This window comes from Parus major, chromosome 1, assembly GCF_001522545.3.
Source record: "Parus major isolate Abel chromosome 1, Parus_major1.1, whole genome shotgun sequence".
In the NCBI taxonomy this organism is placed as follows: domain Eukaryota; kingdom Metazoa; phylum Chordata; class Aves; order Passeriformes; family Paridae; genus Parus; species Parus major.
In genome coordinates, this window is record NC_031768.1 from 102,253,268 (window position 1) to 102,270,591 (window position 17,324).

A 17,324-nucleotide genomic window follows, 5' to 3' on the forward strand; every position below is an offset into this window, starting at 1 on the left:
GGATAGAAGACATCCCAGACCTGCTGAGCACAGTTATGGACTCTTCCTCCACCAAGCTGCTTTCCAAGGCTTGATAACTGGTGGGATGGTCAGTTTCAGCACCAGTTTAGGGGGCTTGGGACTAATTTGAAGGTTCATTCTCATAGACTCTTGCAGTTAGGAGCTGCTGTGGGGTCATGGAGTGCACCAGTGTTAGTGACAATTCTCTGCCTTAGAGACAGCTCCTGAGATACTGAGAGTCAGAGATTAATCCTGAGATCTTGTTTGCCCCTCTGGCTATTGCCCATTATCCCTGTCTCCTGATATCACTGCATTTCCCTCCATATATTTCCCATCACTGCGACTGGACCAGTTTGACATGGAATGCTCTTCTGCAATCCAGTGTATCTAGGAGGGAGATCTCTCTCCATGTGTGTGTTTCTGTGGGGTGTGCACCCAACTCAGTTCAGCTCAGTCTTCAGGATTTGTTTGGGTTTTTTTAATTATACTCCAAGGAAGGGTGTGATTTTCCCCCAGAAGTGCTCCAGGGGCTCAGTGGAGCAGCTGGTCTACAGGCTATAGCCAGTTCCAGCTTCAGCTCCAGCTGCAGCTGGTACAGGCAGTGTGTCCAGTTGAAGCTGTAATGATCCCATGTGTCTCCCACAGGACTGAGAGTGGGTGCTTTTGTGAGACTGTATTTCCTTCTGGTGACTGTGTGCTCTCATCCCCCCTCAGCAGCTCTTCACTGACAAGCCAACCATTAGCAGTGACAATCCCTTTTCTTCCTCCCTGGACACCTGTGCTTGTAACTGCTGGTTGTACATTCTCTCTTTCTGATCCAGACACCCTTCAGAGCAAAGGTTAGGAGGGGACACAGACAGGATGTGTTTCCTGCTCCTTCTGCCCCAAGACTGAATTCTGAGCTCCTGATGTTACTCATTTCTTGTGCTGTCAGGTGCCAACCCCCTGCAGAAGAATGAAATGGGACATACACCCCTGGATTACGCCCGTGAAGGGGAAATCATGAACCTTCTGAAAGCATCAGAGGCAAAGGTGAGCCTGAGATTCTGGCCAGTTTGGGTTTCCTTTCCCACTACAAGAACAGTTTTAAAGATGTCGTGTGGATGTGGCACGTGGGAACATGGATTAGTGGTGTCTCAGCAGTGCTGGGTGAGCAATTGGACTTGATGATCTGAAAGGTCTTTTCCAACCCAAACCATTCTATGATTCAATGATTTTGGGGTGCAAGCAATGGAGGACCACCTTAGCACACCTACAGCTCCATCCTTTTCCAAAAGAAGTCTGTAAAAATTAACAACACGATGCATAAGAAAAAACACCCATTTCTATAATATTTTAACTGTGGCTGTGCCCACCTCTTCCAAGTTTACCATTTAGTGACCTGCCCAGGACCAGTAATGCTGCTCTGTAACACCTGGATGCAGTAAAATTCAGAGCCTGTTTTTACTGTATTTTCTGAAATTCTCTTTCAGACAAGTAGGGCTGAGAATCCAGAGTCCAGCTATGGCCTGGGGTCCAGATGTTCATGTGCACCAGTCTAAGGCAAAAGACACCCATTTCCATGGTGTGATCTCATCTCTTCAGCCTCAGTGTCCCATTTGCTTTAAAGAAGGAAAAGAAACACATTTGCCATCGTGGTTCCAATAAAAATGCCAGGAATCAGTACATTTGTGGAGCAGTGAGCTACTAGACAATGAGGGATCTGCAGCTAGATCTCAGGGATTTAAAATTCCTGGGCAGAGGCCTTGTTCAGTGAATTATCAAGGGGTAGGAGAGGCCATCACAGCAGTGATGAATGATGCCTCACCCCTGGAAGTGGTCAAGGCCAGATTGGATGGGGTTTCAAGCAGCCTGGTCTAGTGGAAAGTGTCGCTGCCCATGGGAGGGGTTGGAATTGGGTGAGCTTTAGGATCACTTCCAACTCAAACCCTTCTGTGATGCCTTGTGAGCATCATCTCTCCAAGCAGCACAGATCAGCTAGGGCAGGGAACTCCCTGCATCCCAGATAAAGGGCATTCCCTTGTCACCAGACCTCAAGAGCAGGAGCTGAGGTACAAGGGGACCAGGTTTGTTCCTGGCTGCAAAGTTCCTCTGACATTCTGTACCTCAGTGTTTGTTCTATGGGTTTGGAATTTAAACTTACATGCTATAAGCCTGAGGTTAAGAACTTCCCCACAAGTGGAGGATGAAGGTAATTAAAACTGTGTCAATTACTGCACTTAGGAGGTATTACCATGAAATAAACCTGCCAAGTGTCAACTACTGCACTGTCTGTGCTCACCTCTGAAAGTCATTGCTCAGGCAGGAGTTCAAAACTACATTCCCCAGTGCTAAACCTCTATCCTAAGTTGGGACAGAGTGATCTTTCCTCTGGGGCTCTCCATACTCCTTCCTGGTAAAGGAAATGCTGTGATGGCTGTCCTCTGTGGCCCTGATTGCTGCTTTTGTAGCCAGTAGCACTATGTGGTCACTTTGACAGCTCTGAGAGCAGGTTTTCATAAAATCATGAAGGAAGGAACCTTAAGGCTCATCTCATTCCACCCCCTGCCATGGGCAGTGGCACCTTCCACTAGACCAGGTTGCTCCAAACCCCATCCAACCTGGCCTTGAAGACTTCCAGGCATGGAACAGCCACAGCTTCTCTGGGCAACCTGTGCCAGGGCCTCACCACCCCCAGAGGGAAGAGTTTCTTCCCGATATCCCATCTAAACCTGCCCTCTGTCAATGGGAAGCCATTCCTCCTTGTCCCTCCACACCCTTGTTCAAAGTCACTCTCCAGTCTTTTGGAGCCATTTAGGCCCTGGCAAGGGCTCTAAGGTCTCCCTGGAATCTTCCCTTCTTCAGGTGTACATGCCTAGCTCTCAGCCTGTCTTCAGAGCAGAGATGATCCAGCCCTTGGAGTACCTCCATGTCCATCAGCTTCATTATCCCTCTGGCATCCCTCCCATGCATGGCTGCCTTTATGAGCAAACACTCCAAGGGAAGAGGTCCATGAGCACAGCACCAGCAGAACCAAACCTTGGCATAAAACCTGCAAAGGGTGACAGTGTCTTTCACCTTACAGGAAAATGAATTTCAAAGATTAATGGAAAGCAGGATAGCAACTGATCAGCTCAGAAGATGTCAGGGACATGAGCTAAGCTGTGATAGCTTTGTGGAGGTCTGGAGTGGGGTTCTTCCATGGGAAAAGCAAAATAGATCTTGATGTAATTCTTGTGGGTTTAAAGAAAGGTTAAAATGAGCTTTCACTGCTCTAAACTCCACATAGAAGGTTGTGCCCAGATTAACCAACAGCCAGTTTTCAAGTAACCAAAAGAGACATTTTTCTCATGAAATATGCTTAAACCAGCAACCTGAGGATGTTCAGGATGGAAAAAGAAGCATGTGAGTCACAGCTGCAGGCCTGTTTTCTTAGAAAGGTCTATCAAAGGTGACTCACTGGGATGAAGTGGACACCAGCTCCTGGTCAGGAGGTCTCACACTGCTGCTTCCAGAAGGGGGTTAGGGAAAGGGCAACTGTGTGCTCTTCCTTGCTAAAATATTCCTTAAAAATCCTTCAGCAGACACTGATGGACACAGAGGAGGTCACCAGATGGGTTTGACAGGTTCAAAGAGGAGCTGAATGGCAAAGACAGAGTTGCAAAAGCCAAGGTCAGTCCAGGGACTGTTATCCCTCCCATGACAGACGAAAGACACCAGTTTCAAGGGCTTTTCCTTCCCTTTCAGTTGTAGATACACAAGTGCTTATTTAAATTTCTTCAGCCTGTTTAGCATTGGGAACCAACTCAAGAGTCCTCAACACCAGGCAAGTGTGGTCTAAGCTCAGGAAAAGCACACACAGAGTACTGGTTTGGTTTTTATAGAATAAAGGAAATCAAAATAAATTAAAAATACATATGAAAACTCCTTGTTATTCTGTCACAAGGATATGTAAATAAAATCTATGGGATATGTCCATCCCATAATAGTTCTGCCTATTCATTCTCTAGCAGTGATTAAAATGAGCAATAAATTCTCAAAGACTCTCGGTGGAATGCGGCTGCTGGGGAGGATGAAACCCCGGGAGCACCAGTTCCCCCCCAACTGAATATTCATCACAGGCTAGCTTGGCAGTCTGGTGGTTTATATACAAGTACAATCATCTTCCTCAGGAGCAGCTCCAGAGATATATTTCCTTTCTCTCCTCCAGCTATTACTTAAACATAAAAACCAAGGCAAGTTTCAGATTGTTCAGGGCAGGTTTCCTTATTGGTGCTGGGCTCAAGAGAGCATTTACCCAGCGGATAATTCTACCCCTCCTGCTCTTAAAGACTTCAGTTATTTTATTCTCCACTTTACTTCCTTAAAACAACATGTGCTGGCAGTCCAGAAGCCCCCCTGTGTGTTGATCTGATCCACAGTGTGGGCAGCAGGTGAGGTGAGGATTCTGTCCCTCTGCTCCACTCAGGTGAGATGCCACCTATAGAGTTGCCTCCAGCCCTGGGGCTCCCAACATCAGAAGGACACAGAGCTGCTGGAGCAAATCCAGAGGAGGCCATGGAGATGCTTCAAGGGCTGGAGCCCCTCTGTTCTGGAGACAGGTTGGGAGAGTTGGGGGTATTCAGCCTGGAGAGGGGAAATTTTCAGGGAGACCTTAGAGCCCCTGCCAGTGCCTAAAGAGGCTCTAAGAGAGCTGGAGAGAGACTTTGGACAGGGACCTGGGGGGACAGGACAAGAGGGAATGGTTTCACACTGCCAGAGTGCAGGGTTTGATGGGATATTGTGAAGAAATTCTTCCCTGTGAGGGTGGTGAGGCTCTGACACTGACTGTGCAGAGAAACTATAGCTGCCCCATCCTTGGAAGTGTTCAAGGCCAGGTTGGATGGGGCTTGGAGCAACCTGGTCTAGTGGAAGGTGTCCCCACCTGTGGCTAAGGGGTTGGAATGGGATGGTCTGTAAGGTTTCTTAAGATCACCTTTCTGTGACTCCATGACTGCCATGCCCACCCCAGTGACAGGCAGACAGCTGTTATCACCTGACAAAGCACAGAATGAGTCCTTCTCTTTTTATAAATGAAGATTTCTGATGCTTTTGGCCTTGCATCAAGAGAACCTCTTAACCCAGTGCAGAAACCCAGAGTGCAGAAGTCTGGTTGCCTCCAACATAAGAGCAGGGCACTGCTCCCTGCATTGCTCTCCAAGCAAGTGGCACCATTGTGCTCCATTTAAGTGCTGATGCTGGGCCAGACAAGTGTCATCAGGACAATGGAAGATCAGCTACCACAGGGTGAGGACACAATCCCCACCAACACCATTGCACACCGCAAAGCAAGGAGGTGGGAACAGCTGTATGTGTATGAAGAGGGGAACAGATGAGAGAGGAGTGGAAGTTTGTGTCTTATGGGCTTTTTCTTGGAGGTTTTGTCACAGATGGATCTAAAATATGTTTTTCTTGGTGGGTTTTCTTGTCCCAGTGTCCCCTGTACAGTGTGAGCTAAGGCAGATGATCAGGATGCTCCAGGCCAGCTGCATGACCCAGCTAGGAGCTGTTAGCACTTCTGGCCTACTGAGGAGCTGGCATGAGTGCAGGGCTCTCCAGAACAGATCCTGAGCAGAAAATGGTAGTGGGACAGCATGGAAAAAGCTGTAACACTGGTCTTTTACCCTGAAAGGGACTTCCTTCCTACCCAGGACTTGTACTGTGTCAATTTTCCAAAGCAGGAGGGAGAGGGAATTTCGGAGGAGGAGTATCCCTTCCTTCTCTTCCTGTACATCTTACCCACTCTACTAACATCACTGATCACATCCTTGCACCTTCCAAAAGGCCAGAGGGGAGCGAGAGAGAAAAGATTTGTCAGGATCCTACAGACAGACACAGATGTATGGTGAGGTCGTACCCAGCACCGGGGGGATCAGCACAGTCAGGATGTCTGTCCCAGAGCTGCTCCACTGGGATCTGCAGGGAAGTTATTGCTCTGTGTGAGGATCAGGGCTGATGGCATCTCTGTTACACGTGAGACTGATAGCACTGGCCAAAATTGGATTGTTTGCTATTTATTATTTTTAAACTTCTGTCAGAATCACTGCTAGCCCAGGAGATGTCAGCAGCCTGGCTGGGGGTTATCCACTCTGGCTCCAGCAGCTGGACCCTGCTGCAGCTTTGGCACCTGCCTTCTGGCTTTGTTAGAGGGTGTTTCTCCTTAGTGAGGCAGGTTCAATGACAAGGGCTGTTCTGTGGGTGCAGTTACTCACTTGGCAAACACCATGGGCTCTTTGTGTTCTGTCTTGATATGAGTCTGGCTTTGGGGGATGAAATCTTCCCAAGGAAATAGTCTCAGTGGGGAATGGCCAAGCATAGCTTGTGGCAGGAAGGGGTGCTCAGCAGCACTTTCTAAAGATCTTAGAATCACAGTTTTTGGATTGGAAGGGACTTTATAGCTCACCTGATTTCAACCCCCTGCCATGGGTAGGGACACCTTCCACTAGACCAAGCTGGTCCAAGCCCCATCCAGCCTGGCCTTGGACACTGCCTGGGATGGGGCAGCCACAGCTGCTCTGGGCAGTCTGTGCCAGGGCATCACCACCCTCACAGGGAAGAATTTCTTCCCAATATCCCATCGAACCTTGCCCTCTGTCAATGGGAAGCCATTCCCCCTTCTCCTGTTACTCCATGTCTGTGTCCAAAGTCCCTCTCCAGCTCTTGGATGTAAGGCACAGTGATACTCTGCCATCCCTGCAGGATCTGGTTGGAGTCTGAACAGGAAATGGTTGGAGGCTAGGAAGACAAACGTAGGTAGAACAGTCATGGCTTTATTTCCCAAACAGCACATAATGGTTAAGAGCTGTTGAGCAGTGCCATTGTTCCCTCTCTGTCACCAGTACAGTGGTAGCACAGGGTCTGGTTGCCCATCTGCAGGATCCCCATTCCCACTTACCCCAACTTCTATCTGTGACAGATCCAGAAATTTCCTCTAGCTAAAGCTGGTGCATCCAGACCAAACTGCATGTGACCTGGGGTGCTCTGGCTCCATGTCAGAGAGGTCCCCATATAGGGCTCTGACTTCTGTGTACTGACCCAAGGCTCCATTAAAGCCTCTGATCCCTATGTTTTCTTCCCTCCACAGTTCCAGGAGGAGCAGCGCAGGAGGGAAGTGGAGGAACGGCGGAGATTCCCACTGGAACAGCGGCTAAAAGAGCACATCATTGGTCAGGAGAATGCCATAGCCACAGTGGGGGGAGGTAGGACCCTTCACATGCTGCTGACTCTGCCCTCCCATACCTGTTCCACAGGGAAGACAAGCTGTTCCCTCAAGCCTTGATCTGACGCTGCTTCCAGGCAGGTCTGCAAGGTTGGGGAATTCACAGTGGATGCCCCATCTGTGGAAGTGTTTAAAGCCAGGTTGGATGGGGCTTGGAACAATGTGGTCTAGTGGACCATAGCAGAGGGTTGGAATGAGATGAGCTTGAAACTCTCCCAACACAAACGGTTCTGTGATTCTGTGAAATCAAGGCTCCAGCAATCTGGGCTGGGTTTGATTTGCCAGTCCAAAACCTCTGGATCCTGTCAATCATTCCTGACCAATTCGTGCATCCCAGTAAATGCCTGAAAATGAGACAGCAAAATAAGAGCTGTTGAGAGCAGGGCAGAACCACAAGGAACATGCTGGCAGAAACAGAAACTCACTGTGTTTAGTTTACAAAGAGGAGCCCAGTGTGGGCTGGGAGCTGCAAAGGAAGCGGGAAGGAGCTGGGAAGGAGTCTACACTCCTGCAAAAACAACAGCCACCCTGCGTGTTCAGAGGGCGGCTGTGCCTGGGGGCAGCAGCCCCAGCTAATTGGGGAGCTGTGATTAATGGTCAGTGCCTGTTCCTGACACAGGTGGCGTTTCTGCGCATTAACGTCCTTGCCTTTATGGAGGTTTTTCTTATTGAATTATAGGGAATGTGCTTGATACCCCTGCAGCCTCGGGATATTGGACCAAAAGATAGTGGGAGACTCTGTCCCCTCCTCCCTTCCCTTCTGCCTGGTTTTTCTTTTCATTTTCTTTTCTTTTAGTTTTCTGTCCAGAAGGATGAATTTTGAGGCAGGACTTTCTCTCTCAAGCACTTCCTCTCTATCTTTGCTATTTATTTTGTGCCCAGCTGATTTTCCTGCTGCTTTGCGGTCCCTACATCCCTCCACTCTGCCCTTGCCACTGCCATTTGCTGGTGAGCAGATCTGCCACATGCCACATCTTCAGAGCCACCGAGCCTGGCTGATATGTTTAATTTATAACTGGTGCCTTAATTGAATAATTGGATTTAATCCGTCACTCGGTGCATGATCCAAACAGTCTCCAGAGGGGCTTAGCCAGGAATACAAAGGGAACGTGTGATCTGGGGTTAGAAGCACAAGGTCTGGAGTGATGGGGATAGAATGGAATCACAGAATTGTGGAATCATTCAGGAAAACCCTCTAAGATCACCAAGTCCAGCTGTTATCTCAGCAACCCCCTGCAAGGGGATGCACCAGGAGTGCTGGTGGGGAGCCCACTGCAGGCACAGCACCCACAGCCTGGCATCACTGCCACATAGGGAAAATCCTTCCCCATTGCCTCCATAGGATATATCGAGGCCCTGCAGCACTCTTTTCTGCTGTGTGGAGCAGGACAGGACTGGGAGAAGGTGGATGATGGTTAACTGATGGTAACTGGGCATCTCCCAGCATACAAGGTTTCTACCAGTGACTGACTGGGTGATGGTGGGAGGCAGCTTGGCCACTCCCCTCAACAGGTTTAGATGTTCAGTTCATCTTAACAAAATCCCCATTAAATATTCCATCTCCTGACATCAGAAACAGGCAGGTCATTTCTGCCATCTCAGGAACTGCTGGGATTCTCTAACTGGTACATACAAATGAGCAGCTAAAAGGCTTAGGGTTGTGTTTCCAGGCACTTCCATTAAATGTCTGTGCTCTGGAGCTGGTTAGGGCTGCTTTGCCTTTTCACTGGAAGATGTGGAGGCAGAGGGGATCAGCAACATCTCCTCTCCGAGGTTATAAACTAAAGGAGACATTTTTCCCAAATATATATGTATGTGTATTTGGTTTCTGGTCTAATATCCTAAATATTATGACAGGTAAAGAATACCTTTTTTATATGGATATGCAATGTTTGCTGGTCAGTGCTCACTTAGAAGTAGGGTGGCTCAAACCTGCCACTTCCCCCTTTCAGGGGGAATAAATCTTGAGGGTTGAAGCAGTCTGTTACAGCTCTTCCTGAAGCTGAATAAGGAGCAAGGAAGGAAAAGTGTTTATTTTTCAAAGATTTTGAAGAAGGGGTAGTACAGAAAAATCTGTTTTAATGATAAAATTCCCAATTTTGAGCAGCTATAATGTTGAAATCGGTCAGTGTTTCAAAACTGTAGGAAAATGGATGAGCAGGACTATCATTCTGCTCTGGTTCAAAGGAAACTGGGGTTATTTTGGCCAATATAGGATCCTTTATGAGGGCTGGTGTTTGATGTGTATTGCTGCCTGTCGGTCAGGTGAAACTTTGCAAGGACATGGCGTTGGTCTAATTTGGGGTTCCATAACCCTGAGCCACCAGCAGCAGGGCTGGAAGGGAGCTTCTTTGGGAATGCTGCAGACCCTGGAGCATCAATGCAGAATCTGGATGGAGGCAATGATCCCACGGTGGGTTTGGCCCCAGAGCCTTCACCCTGCAGTACCCCAAACCCGGATGGGCCGAGGAGCCCCACAGAATGAATTGATTTGATAAATGGACATTTATTACACTCACAAATTGGCTGAAACCAATTTCAGTCACATCAAGTGCTGATAACTGCTGGGGTATTGATTTGTGTAAAGTAATACAGTGAATTTATCAGTTCAATAGCGGGCTGAAGGGCCTCTTGGAGACACAGGGCTGCAGTCACACCGTTACAGATGGACAAAATAAAGCAAGAGCACGGCAGCAATGTCAGAAACAGCTCTGCAGAAGAAGGCCCCAGCGTCATCACCATCAGGCTCTTGTTTTGGACATTGGGGCTGAATGTCATAATGAGATTTCAGCACAGCAGTGTGACCTCCCTCCTGGTATTTATTTATTTATTTATTCATTTCTGCCAGGAGGAAGGAAGGGGGCAGCTTTCCCAGAGGCAGAGCATGGATTTCATGCTTGGGTGACAATGAAGAGCGGTCAGCGTGGCCAGCAGCTGCTTTGGGAGTGCAAACTCCAAGGAGAAGAGTATTTCTCTGGCTTTCTTAGCTGAAATTTTCATCCTTGGAACTGGCACTGATGTTCTGCTCTGGCCTGGGATGGGGCTTCTGTTCCTACTGCTGAAGCTGAACACTGCACTGGACAGCCTGAGAGAGCTTCCTCCAGCCCCAGTGGTGGAACCTAGGGAGTGGTGTCCCTTCCCTAGGGATATCCAGATTTTTTAAGTTTTTCCAAACCTCAAGAGTGCTGTGTGCTGCAATAGCTCATCATTTTAAGGCTGCTTGTAGAAAAGCATTGACACCTTATCACTCTGTTCATCTGACTAACCTGCTGACTAGAGAGCATGGAACAGTTTGGGTTAGAAGAGACCTTAAAGCCCATCTCATTCCAATCCCCCTAATGTGGACAGGACACCTTCCACTAGACCAGGTTGCTCCAGCCTGGTCTTCCAGGCACAACTTCCCTTGGCAACCTGTGCCAGTGCCTCACTAGCCTCATAGGGAAGAATTTCTTCCTAAATATGATGCTTAGCATCTTCCTACAGAGATCACATGCTGAATCTCAAGCTCTAAAGCTCTAACTTTGTGGTAGTTTTTTAAGGGGTGCTTTATATCCCTGGAGTTGCTTTGAGTATTTATCCATGAACTCTGGCATCCTGCTGCGGAGGGAAGGGGAAGAAGCCAGCACTTAACCCCACTGTCTTTGGACCCTGAATGTTCTTGACCCTGTGAGTGGTGACTCCATGCCCCAAAGCAGAAGTTTATTACTTTTATTACCATTGTTATTTTAGCTGAGATAGTTGCAGGAATTATCAGCAGTTGTGTTAGTCCCCATCAATTTTTATGAAATTTCCCCACCCCACGTGTTCACTGCCGTAAAGGGTTGAGAAGGAACATGTGCAACAAGGGAAGGACACACAGAGATGCAGCAGAGACTCTTCTCTGCACCTCCCTGCCAGTGGCAGAGCATTTTCTCCTCTTCATCTGCTGTGGTGGCTGTTTCCAGGGATGACATGGCCAGTGAGCAGCTGAAGGGTAGGACAGGATTCCCACCAGGCTTTGCCCAGGACTTTGAACAGAACTGGATTGCTGGCCGCAGTCAAGCTGGTCTTGTCATGATGATATGCCCAGGCAGGGTGAGACGTAGCCAGGCACCAGCCAGTGCTGCATCTGGGCTTGTTCCCAAGATAATGAAGCCTTGGCAGGAGTCAGGACTCATTGGCATGGCCAGGAGGACAGGTAATGCATCTGCCTGTGTCTGGGCACAGAATGGCCAGTTCTTGCACCACTGAGGTCCAGCTCCCGCTAAATGCACAATCCCAGCACTCAGTCCCATTTCTGAACGGGTTGGAACTGATGATCCCTTCCAACCCACATCCTTCTACAATTACATGATTCTGCATGCCTTGGATTTAAGGTTAAATTGGGGATTTTTCTGATACTGAGACAGTGATGCAGTCATTTATCTTTGTCCTAAGCTGACACTGCCTTTTGGGAAGCCCTTCTGGCTTTTCCTGAAGACTTTACAGGGATTAGGAATTCAGTCCCACTCTCTTCCTAAGTGGCTGCAGTGGTTAATCACCCTCGTTATTAAAACTGTTCTGCTTTATTTGTAGTTTGATCCTCTTGCTTCAGCCCCTGGAGCACCTTCATTTTCTCTGTAGCTGAGCAAGTTCAGTGCCTTCTTGGGGAGATCCTTAATGACTCTGGTCAGGTCACTCCTCATACCCCTCATCATTAACCTCAGCTCATTGATTTGTTTTTGCAGTAAGGCTTTGCTCTTGTTTTCCTAATCCTCACTGGATCTGCTGGCTCCCATGCTACCTGGGTCTCCTGGAATACAAGCATGGACTCTGAGGAGCTCAGTTTCATACAGGTCTTGCAGCTCCAAATTGCCATGAGACCCCTCCATGCATCTATACACTCCAGCTGCTGGAATATCTCACTTCAGCTACTGCTGTTTAACATCTTCCCAGTGTGTGCCTGCTGGCACAGGCAGCCTTTCTGTGTCAGGCTGTAGGCTGTGACATTCCATTCATTTTTATATGCAAAATGGAAATATTGTTTAAATATTTTTATATACAAATCTTTTTCAGTGCAAAATGGCACTATATATTTCCCATGTCAGTTTGCTCTCCCCTGCAGGAAGAACTCTTAGCATGCCATGCCTAGGATGCCTTTTCTTAGGTGTTTTCTATGTACTGTACCCCATCAAGAAAAGGGTTTTATGGACTGGACTTTGAGATTGAATTTAAAAATTCTGCGATTTTAAAAGCCACTGTCTTGGTCTCCTGACAGCTCAGGGAAGAAAACAAACCCACAGCTCCCCACAGAGCCAGCCAGTGCCTTGTTCAAGGGAGACACAGGACTGAGGCACAAGGACAGAGGCTGAGACCCAGGATAGTGGCCAGAAGGAGATGAGGGTGACAAAAGAGAAGGGTCACAAAGAGAAGTGGATTTATTTTTTTCTTGGCTTTATTCCTGCTTTTGCTGTGGACACCACTGAAAGGCAGCAGAGGCCAAGCTTTACCATGCCTGTGTGCAGCAGCATTCCAAGAGCTTTAAGTCACAGCTCTCCCTGCATTTTCCTGCTGCTCATCCCACCTCCAGTGCTGCTGTTTTCCCCTGCTACCTTCAAATTCCTGTCAGCTACAATTTTTGGACATCTTGCCATTTTTATCCACTGCTGCCTAATGTGCCACATTTTGGGGTTGGCAGGATCTGGGAGTGCTGTGCACCAGTCATGAGATCTTGCTGGGTCTGAGGGGTCCTGAGTCTGTACAGTGCATGTTCACTCTTACAAAACACCTTACAAGATTTCATAGGGAAGGATTAACTCTGTGTAAGAGCTGTAGTACAGGCTGGATTGAAATACTGTGGATAAAGCAGAAAGGCTGGGATGTCTTTCCCAGTTAATCTCTCACGTTGAACTAGAAGCTGGTCTAATCCAGGGGAACCACTTCTGTGTTCCAGAGACCAGATCCAGCCAGCAGAAGATGAGATTTGATCTTTTGACTTCAAAAACAGTTCCTCCTCCTAAAAATAAGCCCAGTGCAGTGATGTTACTGGTTTGGTGAGCACACTCACAGAGGCTGAGGCTGCTCTGGGGGGCTGAAGAGCACCTTGGGAAGCTGTGGGCACCTATGGGGGTAGGAGCCATCACCCACTCTGTGCAGCAGATCCATGTCTGTCCTGAGAAAGGACTGTGTTGGTCAGACAGGAGTTTGGGAGGGAATCAGGGCTCTTGCCTCTTGTAAAATTTTCCACTGGTATTCCACCCAGGATGCACTTGGATGCTGCTGTCTAGAGAGGCACTGAGATAATCACCACACTTCTCCCAATCTTTGCACCAATTCAGAGTGTTTGTGACCTTCAGCCACCTCCCTCTTCCCATTCCATGCCAGAAATAACCTATAAGCCTCTTCAAAACTGCTGTTTTTTCCTCACAGAAAGGTTGCACTTGGGAGCTGGCGAGGCAGAGTGCCTCTCCATCCCTCTGTCCATCCATCCATCCTTGTCCCCCCCTGTCTGCCGTCTCCCTGGCAACGCTGAGTGCACATCCTGGAAAACTTTATCCGAAATCTGCTCTGGGCAGCTTTCCAAATCCATGCTAACCTTATTAGGTGTCTCTGGGGCCTTGACTGGCTAATCAAATTAGAGAGCACTAATGGCAGGGAGGACTGGGAGTGGGTAGAGAGCAGTAAAACATAGCGTATACTTAGTGATAATTACACTTGCTTTGTGGCATTGATTTATATGCTTCCCCCCCTCTTTTTTGTTTTCATTGTCTTCAAATGCAGCTATTCGAAGGAAGGAAAATGGCTGGTATGATGAGGAGCACCCGCTGGTGTTTCTTTTCTTGGGATCATCTGGAATAGGTAACATTTGGGTTGTGGTGACGGAGGGGGATGGAGAGCCCTGAGGAGAGGGGGTGGAAGCTGTTGCAGGGCTGCAGGGTCTGAATAAAATACCAGCTAAACACACTGTCATCTATCAGTGAGTCACCTGTCATGCAGCAGGGTGACCACAGCTGGACACCAGCACACACAGCCACATCCAGCCTCATGCTGAGTTATTCCAGAGGACACCCCCGCTCCAAGTCTCAAAAAGGGACAGTTTGCAGAGTAAAAGTATTACTTTAACCATTTTCAAGTGAAAACCCCTCTATTCCAGTGGGAATGGTGGGATAATAGTGGAAATTTGCTGCCTGCAAACTGAATCTCTGCTTGTCTGCTCCTGTGGGCACAGATTGCTTTGGAATGACAGGATTTTATTGACACCGATAAGATTTGTCCTCCAGCCCAATCAAATGCCACATGACAGCTGATCAGTTCATGAAATAGTCCAAATGACTTTTAGTTGTGGGAAAAAACCCAACAAAACAGCTTCAAAGTAACTGATCTGTGACATTTGGAACAACCTCAGGGCTTCTCCTGCCTCCCCTGCCTCCCAAAAGGCTGGTCTCCAGTGCTGGAAGGGTTAAAGGGGCACAGGTGAGACCATGCTCCTGCCACAGAACAGTGCCACGCCAAGCATTAACTCCAAATAAGTTGCTATAAAGCTGTATAAAACCAGGATAAAATATTTTTGCTACTTCATTGTCCTGCTACAGCACACCTGAAGACTCAGGGATGTAAATTGTTGGCTCTTCCAATACCATGGCCTTTCATTGGGGGTTTCCTTTTCCTTCTTCCTTTTCCTTTTCCTTTTCCTTTTCCTTCCCCTTCCCCTTCCCCTTCCCCTTCCCCTTCCCCTTCCCCTTCTTCTTTCTTTTTTATAAGAAACATAGGTTCTTGCATCCTTACACTTTAGGAGCCCTGATCCAGCATCATGTAAAGTCAGCAAAGGTCAAACTGAAATAAAATGTGAAGTTTTGACAGATTTATCAGGTGGAGCAGAACACATCCCATGAATTCCCATAATTGTAGCTCTTTTTTTGTTGATTTGCTGATCTGACCCACCAGATCTTTTGTCCCTGAAATACAGCTGTGGGCAGATGTACAATACTCCAGTAAGAATGTACTTTTTAACCTAATTTCCTTTTAAAAACATGTGGGTTTTTTCTTCAGAACAGTTAATTCTGTCCCTGCTCATTGATTTTTCAGTGTGCAAGTAAATTCCACAGGGATCCATGTGCAGTGCACTGCTGACAGGTGTGCGAGGGACAAGTGTGAACCCTCAGAGCATCCATCCTCTGGAAAAGTGACAGGCTTCACCTCAACTGGTCATCCCAGGAGCCAGAATCAGCCCAATCCTTCCCCTGACCAACCTGACAGAGCTGGCAGTGTCATGCTGGGAGGTAGCAGCAGGGAAGAGAAGTTTTCTGGCACCCACACTTCAGTAAAACTGCCTCTTTAATGGAAGTTTTTCCCCAAGTGGATGGGCTGGGAATGGCCTGTCATGAGCTGGTGCATGTATTCACCCTCATCAGAATGGATTTGCTCCATTATTGATTGATCCTAATCCCAGATTTTTTTGACCATCATCTTATATAAAGCAAAGAAAAAACGCCCCATTTCCTTGAAATTCCTTATTTGGAGATTACAAGGCATTGCACAAGGAACTTGGAATATCGAGGGTAAATATAGCAAAAATCTGATCCATCCAATATAGTAAAACTCTGATCTATCCACATCTTTCTGTGGAAAAAATCAAGAGCTTTGTTGCCATCATGTGAGAATCAATTAAAGCTGAAGGAGCCAATGCAGAGATGCCACTATTCCAATGCATCTGTTCACCCTGCCCAGGCTGGGAACCCCAGTGAGTGTGATCCTGGAGATAAAGCAGCAGTACCCACTTCCCACATGTATTGGTTGCAGGAAGTTCCAGCTCTGGTGTTAGCAGAGCTGATGAACAGACAGAAGATGGACAGACCTGGTTTAATGCAAGTTTTTCCTTTCCCTCTCCGGAACAGGTAAAACGGAGCTGGCCAAGCAAACGGCCAAGTATATCCATAAGGACATCAAAAAGGTAATAGCTCATCCCAGCATTCTGCTGGCAGTACAGGGGTGCAGGGAGGGTCATCAGGGGGTTCATTGCATGGCTGTGCTGCCCTGAGACAGTGCTTCTTCTGCACTGAGAGGGACCTGTGAAGGCCATGGAGTCACAGAAAGGCCTGGGTTGGAAGGGCTTTTTAAGCTCATCCAGTTCCACCCCTCCTGTCAAGTGCAGGGGTACTTTTCACTAGACCAGGTTGCTCCAAGCCACATCCAACCTAGCCTTGAACACTTGCAGAGATGGGGCAGACACAGCTTCTCTAGGCAGTGTGTGCCAGGGCCACACTGCCCTCACAGCAAATAATTTTTTCAATCTTACTCTGCCCTTTGTCAGTAGGAAGCAGTTCCCCCTTGTCCTGTCACTCCATACTCTTCTCTTGAGCCCCTTAGGCACTGGAAGGATCTCTAAGATCTTCTGGGAGCCATTGCTTCTCCAGGCTGAATATCCCCAATTCTCCCAGCCTCTCTCCAGAGCAGAGGGGCTCCAGCTCTTGGAGTATCTTCCTGGCCTCCTCTGGACTCACTTCAACAAGTCCACATCTCTTTGATGTTGGACCTCAGACCTGGGGACAGCTCTGCAGGTGGGGTCTTCCCTGAGCAGAGCAGAGGGGCAAAATCCCCACTTCACCCTGCTTCCCACACTGTGGGATCAGCCCAGGACACTGTTTATACTCCTATCTATGTCAACAGAATATTTGAATTGTAAAAATTTAAATGGATGTAACATTTGTGCTCGCTGTTGAAATTTGCTCATTTTGACATGCTGTGTTGTGAACATATTTTTTTGTCTATTACTATTATCACTGTAAATTGCTAGAAGGATAAAATTCCAGAAATCTGTTTTCCATGTCCCCAGCTCCACCACTTGTTACATCCTGCCAGTATGGACTGTAGCGATGCAACATTGATTTCCTGCTCAGAGTTTTAAGTGCTGAAGTGTTTGGTATCCAGTTTGAATTATTTAGTTTGTTACCCAGTGGTCAGATTTTAGAGAAGATGGGTTGGAATTATTTCATGGAGTGGTGGCTTTGCAAGACACTTCAGTGCTGTCTGGGGTTTCTTCTCTTCTCTTCTCTTCTCTTCTCTTCTCTTCTCTTCTCTTCTCTTCTCTTCTCTTCTCTTCTCTTCTCTTCTCTTCTCTTCTCTTCTCTTC

At 47.7% G+C, this 17,324-nt stretch overlaps 1 protein-coding gene across 3 annotated transcripts in view; it reads left to right on the forward strand.

Moving 5' to 3' along the window:
* Window positions 1-17,324, forward strand: part of CLPB (caseinolytic mitochondrial matrix peptidase chaperone subunit B) — a 72,705-nt gene that overhangs the window by 44,108 nt on the left and 11,273 nt on the right. For all 3 annotated transcript variants that reach the window (XM_015641247.3, XM_033518338.1, XM_015641236.3), the window contains exons 6-9: window positions 935-1,032; window positions 7,103-7,217; window positions 13,976-14,053; window positions 16,090-16,145. In XM_015641247.3, coding sequence (XP_015496733.1) covers window positions 935-1,032; window positions 7,103-7,217; window positions 13,976-14,053; window positions 16,090-16,145 — 347 coding nt within the window. The remainder of the gene's footprint in view (window positions 1-934; window positions 1,033-7,102; window positions 7,218-13,975; window positions 14,054-16,089; window positions 16,146-17,324) is intronic.